General features: G+C 47.6%; 1 protein-coding gene across 1 annotated transcript; it reads left to right on the forward strand.

Annotated features, from left to right (window-relative positions):
• The first annotated feature begins 5,581 nt into the window (after positions 1-5,581).
• On the forward strand, positions 5,582-7,768 carry LOC122926853 (transcription factor HES-5-like). The gene is made up of 3 exons (XM_044278356.1): positions 5,582-5,772; positions 5,888-6,062; positions 6,171-7,768. The coding sequence occupies exons 1-3, from the start codon at positions 5,704-5,706 to the stop codon at positions 6,404-6,406; spliced, it is 480 nt and encodes a 159-aa protein (XP_044134291.1). The 5' UTR covers positions 5,582-5,703; the 3' UTR covers positions 6,407-7,768.
• The last annotated feature ends 598 nt before the right edge of the window (positions 7,769-8,366 follow it).

Below are 8,366 nucleotides of genomic sequence, written 5' to 3' on the forward strand. Positions count from 1 at the left end.
GGTCCCCAACAGCTTACCTGTGTCGGGGATCAGACCAGGATGGTATCTGCAGACGGAGTCACAGCACAGGGCCGGTGTAGCGTTATACTACCCTACCTCGGGAGATTTCCCTACCTCCTGACTTCCTGTCGCACTGCTAATGACGTGAGGAGGCGTTCCTGAGTTTTGACGATCTGCGCATGCACAAACTGACAGTTTATGGAAAATCTCAGCGGAGTTCAGCTTTACAACGGGACACTGCGCATGCGCAGGAGAGCCTCAGTAGGGAAATATTACGGCCCAGTGCGCAAGCGCGGCTAACTCTGGCCGGCGCATGCGCGGTGTGAAGCTGAACTCCGCTGAGATTTTCCATAAACTGTCGGTTTGCGCATGCGCAGATCGTCAAAACTCAGGAACGCCTCCTCACGTCATTAGCAGTGCGACGGGAAGTCAGGAGGTAGGGAAATCTCACGAAGTACGGTAATGTAACGCTACACCGATGGCTGCAGTGGGGGAAGGGAGCCTTCAGTTGAATATGGCAGCGGATGAGTCACCAAGGGGGGAAGATCCGGCACCATCATCCACTGACATGCGGGCACCTGCTGGTGGGCCAGACACTGAGAGGGTGGAAGAGGATGACCCTGCTCTTTTCGACGTGAAGGCAGGACACCAGCGTCGCCATCGAAGGAGGAAGGTGAAGTGTCCCAGGATTCGGATGATGGACGGGATGCGACGTTCGGGGCTGCGGCTGAGCTGGCCGCGTCAGCTGTCGGCTCTGGGGTTTTACAAGAACACAGCCGAAGGCGGTCGGCAGCTGCTGGGATCCATCCCCAGGGACAGCCAGGTGAGATCGGGTCACGGGAGGCAGGTTTTGGGTTATGTTGCAGGGGCGGGTGTGTCAAGTATTGGTGGGGCCAGCAAGGTGGTGCAGAAATTGCTGAAGGGTTTGGCAGTTTTGGTAGCAAGGGTGGGTTCAGGGGTAGCGCCTTCTCCTGCTGCGGTGTGGGCACCGGCGGATAGGGCCAGTTTGGTATTCAATGTGGTTGCGGGTCAGACTGGGGTGGTTAGGGGGAGCACCGTTCCCCAGGTGGTTTCCGTCCCAGCGGCGCTTGCGCCGGTAGCTGCGGTGGAGGCGGCGTCTAGCTTGGTGCGGTTACAGGATGCAGCAAAAGGGGAAGTTTTTGTGTGCTTTGAGGGGCCGTTGGGGGTTCATTTGAAGCCAGAGATTAGAGAGAAGATTCATAGGGATGAATATGTTGAGATTTCTTCCCTTTTACCATTAGAGAAGTTCAACCTTGATAGAGTGAAGCCGGACGAGAGAAAGAAGGAGGAGGAGAGGCGTTGTTATCATTTGATTCCATTCAAATTCGCAAATTGGTTACAGGCATTTGCGATATTGGCGAGTGTGGTCGGGGAAAAAGCGCCGGAACATTGCTCCGCGCTTTTTGGGTACATGGACTCAATCGGTGAGGCGTATCGAGTGTATGGCGGAGTGCCGTGGATGAGATATGACTAGCAATTCCGCCAGCACAGGGCAATCGGCCTAGTATAAGATGGGACCGCAAGGATATCAGTCTGTGGATGCGACTTATGGCTGCTCCTAAGGGTGGGGCACAGCCCTTTCATGGGACGTCAGGAGGTACTTCTGCAGCAGAGTCGCCTTCTGGCGGTAGAAAAGGGTGCTGTTGGCAGTTCAACGAGGGGCATTGTAAGTTCTTGTCCGACTGCCATTTTAAACACGAATGTTCGGCATGTGGGGGCTCCCATAGTTTTAGCCGGTGCTTTAAACGCGGAAAAGGGAAGGGACAGGAGGCTGCTCAGAAGAGGTCTGACGCTGGTGAGAGTGGAAGAGATGCTTCCGTTCCTAAACACATACCCTAGTAGGGCGGCGGCGGAGTTGCTGAGGAAAGGATTTGTTGAAGGTTTTAGGATCCCATGCAAGTCAGTTGGGGTTGGGGGTAGTGTACGGAATTTAGTTTCTGCTCTGTCAAGGCCGGGAGTCGTGCGTGAAAAGATTGAGAAGGAGGTTAGGGCGGGCAGAGTCCGTTGCCAGACTTGCTCATATCGTCTTTGGGGTTGGTACCCAGAAAAGAACCGAGTAAGTTTCGGCTCATTCATCATCTGTCTTATCTAGCGGGGAGTTCAGTGAATGACGGTATAGATCAGGAGCTTTGTTCCGTGTCTTATACGTCTTTCGACGAAGCTGTCGCTTGGGTGCGGCATTTAGGGCAGGGTGCGTTATTGGCGAAAACTGATATAGAGGCGGCTTTTCGTCTGCTTCCTATGCATCCGGAGAGTTTTCACTTGTTGGGTTTAAAATGGGAAGGGCAGTTTTATGTTGATTATTGTTTGCCTATGGGTTGCGCAATTTTTTGTTTGTTGTTTGAAACTTTTAGTTTGTTTCTTGAATGGGTTGTGAAGCAGGAGTCCAGTTGTCAGTCAGTGCTGCACTACCTGGACGATTTTTTGTTCATGGGGCCGGCAAGCGGATTTGTTCAATTTTGCTGCATACGATGGATCGTGTGGTGGCGGCATTTGGGGTCCCGTTGACCCCCGAGAAGACGGAAGGCCCTGCGACTGCTGTAAAATTGTCATTGACACAGTTAAGATGGAATGTCGTTTGCCGTAAAAAAAAAAGTGAGTGACTTGGTAGTGGAAGTTGAGTTTACGGAGGGCTAAGAAGGTTCAGTTGCTTAAGATTCAGTCAGTTTTGGGTATGTTGAACTTCGCGTGCCAGATTTTGTCTATGGACAGGGTTTTTTGTAGGCATTTGGCTATGGCAACGGTGGGCGTGGTCTCCCCGTCCCATTACGTGAGATTGACTGCGGAGGTGAGGGCAGATTTGACGGTGTGGGAGCAATTTTTGGCGTAGTACAATGGTAGGTCGGTGTGGATGGACGGGCAGATCTCCAACATCGACTTAGAACTTTTTACTGATGCGTCTGGTTCTTGCGGGTTTGGTGGTTATTGTCAAGGGGAATGGAGCGCGGGTGCGTGGCCTGAAGAATGGCAGCGGGCTGGATTAATTTCCAGCATGGCATTATTGGAACTGTTTCCCATTATTTTGGGGGACTTGCTACGGAATAAGCTAGTGCATTTTTGCTATAACAACATGGGTGTAGTTCAGGCTATCAATTCGCAATCGGCAAGTTCACTGCCGGTTATACGCTTGTTGCGGCACTTGGTTTACGAGGTTTGTTGCTAAATGCGTGTTTTGTGGCTGTTCACGTTCCAGGTGTGGAGAATTCTGTGGCTGATGCTCTTTCTCATTTTCAGTGGGATTGTTTTTGTCGACTGGTGCTGGAGGCAGCAGAGCGGGGGCGCCCGTGTCCTCAGTGGCTCTGGAGCGTGGCCTTGGGGTCAGTGAGTACCGGTACGTGGTTGGCTTATGCCGCTGTGTGGTCCTTATAGGAACAGTTGATTGAGCAAGTTGGGGGTTGTGATACGGCAGATGATTTTTGGATCCTATTGATTTATTTTGTGGGTTTTGCATTTAGTTAAGGATTGTCTTATTCTGTGGTGGCGAAGAGGGTGTCGGCTGTTTCCTTTTGGTTAAGCATGCGGGGTGTTTTGGACATTTCAAAATGTTTCCTGGTGCGTCAAGCTTTAGAAGGTTTCCGGCGGAGTACCTTAAGCAGGGACAAACGACGCCCGGTATCATATGAATTGTTGCAGCGTCTGTGGAGGCAGGTGGGTGTGATTTGTGAAGCAGGTTATGAAGTGTGCTTGTTTAGGGCAGCGTTTTCATTGGCATTTTTTTGGTGCATTCAGGGTATTGGAGTTGGTTGCGCGGAGTAAACTTGGAGCAGGTGGTTTGCAGCGAGGGGACGTGGTACTGTGTGCGGAGGGGTTACGGTGTTTTTAGCGGAAATCAAAAACAGACCCGTTCAGGGATCTCACAAGCGGTCCAAAACGGATCAGTTTGGCCCAAATGCATCCTAAATGGAAAAAGTTCTGCTCAGTTTGCCTCTGTTCCGTCTCCATTCAGCTTCGGAGGCGGACGCTGCTTGCAACATTTTGGTGTCCGTCTGACGAAGCTGAACCAAACGGATCCGTCATCCATTGACTTTCAATGGTGTTCAAGACTGATCCGTCCTGGCTATGTTAAAGATAATACAAACGGATCCGTTCTGAACGGATGCAGACGTTTGTATTATCTGAACGGATCCATCTGTGCAGATTCATGACGGATCCGCACCAAACGCGGATGTGAAAGTACCCTGGATCTGCCCTTTTATACTTTCTCTTCTTTTATGATCCACTCCTGATTTTGGCTTCCAAAACTGCATAAGGAATCTGACTGTGTGGCCAGACCCTAATAGACTGCCAGCTCTTTAGGGCAGGACACTAAATTGTAATGTTTCTACTTCATTTAACATCTAAAAGTGCGAATTGTATGTTTTGTCTTTTATGCATTTGTTATAACTGAATTACGTGTAAATCTTATAATTCAGTATTATGGTATAGCCCTTAGTATTTACATAGGTTCTTATTATTGGCGGTGATGTGTCTGACAGGTCAGGAGGATCTCCACTTAAAGTACAGCATGTAATCCCATCAATGCCCTGAGCAATATGTCATTACAGCAGATAGCATCTTGGTGCAGGTCTTTCCCACACTCCGGTCACAGCTTGCCCCCAGCAGCCTCTTTTATGGTATCGAAATCGAATCAAAATTTTGGTATCGCAACAACCCTACTGTGTGTATTATGAGGTTCTGCAGCAGTTGAGGTGTGTATTGTGTGGTTGTGCAGCGGCTGAGATGTGTATTGTGTGGTTGTGCAGCGGCTGAGATGTGTATTGTGTGGTTGTGCAGCGGCTGAGATGTGTATTGTGTGGTTGTGCAGCGGCTGAGATGTGTATTGTGTGGTTGTGCAGCTGCTGAGATGTGTATTATGAGGTTCTGCAGCAGCTGAGGTGTGTATTATGAGGTTCTGCAGCAGCTGAGGTGTGTATTATTATGTTCTGCAGCAGCTGAGGTGTGTGTTATGAGATTCTGCAGAAACAGAGGTGTGTAAAGTTTTCCTGCAGCAGAACTCCATAATACATTCTATAGCTGAGGGGGGCATCATGTATCAGTCAGAGTTTGGTACAGAAGAAGAACTACAAGTACTTGCAAAATTGCTCTATGGCAAGCCTCTACTGCAGGAAGAGATAAGCGGTGTCTATGTAGTGCTGCTCCTCTCTGTATAGTTGCCAGGTTCTGATGTCAGATAGTGATGATTATAAGAATATTATGTAGAGACCTGTAACTAGAAAGTTATCATTTATTATTACTATTAGAGTTGATAATTTTTGCTGTAAGACACATTTCCAGATATTATTCTTTATTATTTCCCCAGGGATTCTCATATATGTCATCTTAATAAGCATTCGGACAATTCGCTGCTCCTCTCCCAGATAATAACGGATCTATAGTGAAAGTAGCAGTGGTCAGTGCAATATGTCATTACAGCAGATAGCATCTTGGTGCAGGTCTTTCCCACACTCCGGTCACAGCTTGCCCCCAGCAGCCTCTATTATCTCCTGTATTGGAGGCTCCAGATGGACACACGTCTATTGTCCTCGCTGCTGTGTGATTGGAGGCTGAGTGTGGGAACCTGTGCTCGCTCTGATCCTCACACATCATTATGCAGGAGAGGGGTATATAGAGGGGCTGTCTGCCTCCCTGGCCGCACATCACTGACATCCCATCTACAGGGAGGACACTGCCGCACACTGACCGATGGCTCCTTACAGCGTCAGCCTCATCCAGAGCCCGGCTAATGATCCCCTCACCCAGCAGCCCAGAAAAGTAAGTGCTGATCTACCACATCTCCTCCTCTCATAGCATCAAATGCTTCTTCACCGCCATAAAGGGGCATCCACTGCCGCATGTAACTAACCGACCCTTATGTCTTGTTCTGCAGCTGAGGAAACCGGTGATCGAGAAGATGAGGAGAGACCGGATTAACAGCAGCATTGAGCAGCTGCACATCTTACTGGAGAAGGAGTTCCAGAGACATCAGCTACCCTCCAAACCTGAGAAAGCCGATATCCTGGAGATGACGGTCACCTACCTGCAGCGCCACATGGCGGAGAGAAGTAAGTATCCTGTCCCGGCCCCTCACACCCCTCATATGTTTCTTACTGAGAGCAGATTGTAGCAGGTGATGGACGCTGTCACTGACATGTATGTCTCTCCTGTTCTAGATGTCACAGCCTCCAGCCAGGCCCAGAGAGAAGGCTTCTCCACCTGCGTCCAGGACTCCATCACCTTCCTGTCCCAGCACAAACAGACCGAGCTCCAGATCCAGCTGCTGCAGAACCTCCCTGGGGCTCACACTATGACATACGGGGCTGTATCTCCTCCTGTATCCTCCATCCACCAGACCCCCAGCAAACACAGCCCCCTGGACAGCAGCAAAGCCTTGTGGAGACCCTGGTAGTGACTGGATCCTCTGGTGTGGACTGATCTCAGAGCTATGTACCCCCGTATACCTGAGAGCTGGAGATGGGGTGGATTCTGCCTCTCACTAATGTCTCATCATGAGATGGAGAAGAAGTTCATTCTGGACATGGTGTAATTACTACGTGATTTACTAGTCCTTCCTATTATCTGCCGTCTGCTGCAGCTCTCCTGTATGAACTTGGTTCTATATTGTTATAGGAGTCGTTGTCTTCTATGAAGAAGATGTCCTAGTCCTATATGGACACATTCTATGAATATTCCCAGTGATACAATGTATCAGATTATATGTAGTGTGTACTGGCTGTATACAGAGGGGAGTAGTGTATGTATATATCAGACCTCCAGTGCAAAGCATTGCAGAATAATGGAGGTGAGACCTCCGGCCTGATATATACAGTAGATACTATGTATTATACAGTACTGTACAGCACATTATATGTAGTGTGTACTGGCTGTATACAGAGGGGAGTAGTGTATGTATATATCAGACCTCCAGTGCAAAGCATTGCAGAATAATGGGGGTGAGACCTCCGGCCTGATATATACAGTAGATACTATGTATCATACAGTACTGTCCAGCAGATTATATGTAGTGTGTACTGGCTGTATACAGAGGGGAGTAGTGTATGTATATATCAGACCTCCAGTGCAAAGCATTGTAGAATAATGGAGGTGAGGCCTCCGGCCTGATATATACAGTAGATACTATGTATCATACAGTACTGTACAGCAGATTATATGTAGTGTGCACTGGCTGTATACAGAGGGGAGTAGTGTATGTATATATCAGACCTCCAGTGCAAAGCATTGTAGAATAATGGAGGTGAGGCCTCCGGCCTGATATATACAGTAGATACTATGTATCATACAGTACTGTACATCAGATTATATGTAGTGTGTACTGGCTGTATATATAGAGTAATAGGAAAATGCCACGTGCATTGCTTGTATTGCTTGATTTTGGCTTTAATTGTGTCACAGTCATTAAGCTTCCAGGGCATGCTGGGAGTTGTTGTTTTGGAGACAATTGTTCAGTATAGTATACTGGTCCGTCTCTCCTATGGGGATAATTGCTAGGTTGTAACTGATCTGTTTTGCAATATTTGCAGGAATTACTCCAATGTTCAATACTTTGTGTATATTGATATGTAACAGGTGCCATTCAATTTAGTATGGCTGGTATGCAATATTTGCAACTACTGCTTATCATTTATTGATATTTCCTAGTATGCAATATGTGTGAGAGGTGTCAGGAGTTCATGTATAACTTGTACTGTGGTATGCAATATTTGCAGATATTTCATATTTCATAAATCTGTGCTTGTATATGATTGCAGATTATAAACAATAAATATATATTTTCTAAACATGATGCTTTATTTATGTCAAAATGTCTTAAAGTCATCAATTGAGTCCCAGTCCTATAGGGACTGCCCAATCTCGTGCAGTGTTCAGTAGTTGGGGTCTCATAGACAAATCATTGATTACCATTTATTTTCTGAAGTCCAATCCTCCGTATGTCATTAATAATCCACAGAACACAGATCTGTATTATGGCTCACAGCTCATCTCTGGTAGTGAAAAGTCACAACATAAAATGTGTTTTGCTCTGTATAAAATATCTCCAAAATTATTTGAGAAAAATGTAAGATCTCCTTGGGTGTCTGCTGTGTCTGCTCTGGAGCGCATGTCATCTTTTGCAACCCATGTATGGCACAAATCGGGAAGGGGTTAAAGAGGACCTCTCACCTCTCCTGACATGTCTGTTTTAGTATTTACTCCCTTTCCCCATGTAATAACACTTCTGGGGCATCTATTCTCATGGCTCTGTGTTGTGCCATTTGTTTATTAGTCCTTCTATAAGTTATACATGGATGGTCTTACCAGTCAGGGAGGGCGGCTGACACTATCCGGTCAGTGCTGCCAGTGGCAGATTG

The sequence above is a fragment of the Bufo gargarizans genome, chromosome 2 (assembly GCF_014858855.1).
Source record: "Bufo gargarizans isolate SCDJY-AF-19 chromosome 2, ASM1485885v1, whole genome shotgun sequence".
NCBI classification, from domain to species: domain Eukaryota; kingdom Metazoa; phylum Chordata; class Amphibia; order Anura; family Bufonidae; genus Bufo; species Bufo gargarizans.

Excerpts from the sequence above, each read along its gene's own strand:
- LOC122926853 (XM_044278356.1), top strand. The coding sequence starts at position 5,704 with ATGGCTCCTTACAGCGTCAGCCTCATCCAGAGCCCGGCTAATGATCCC. Across the intron at positions 5,773-5,887 it reads TCACCCAGCAGCCCAGAAAA|CTGAGGAAACCGGTGATCGA; the intron begins GTAAGTGCTGAT and ends CTTGTTCTGCAG. Across the intron at positions 6,063-6,170 it reads GCGCCACATGGCGGAGAGAA|ATGTCACAGCCTCCAGCCAG; the intron begins GTAAGTATCCTG and ends CTCCTGTTCTAG.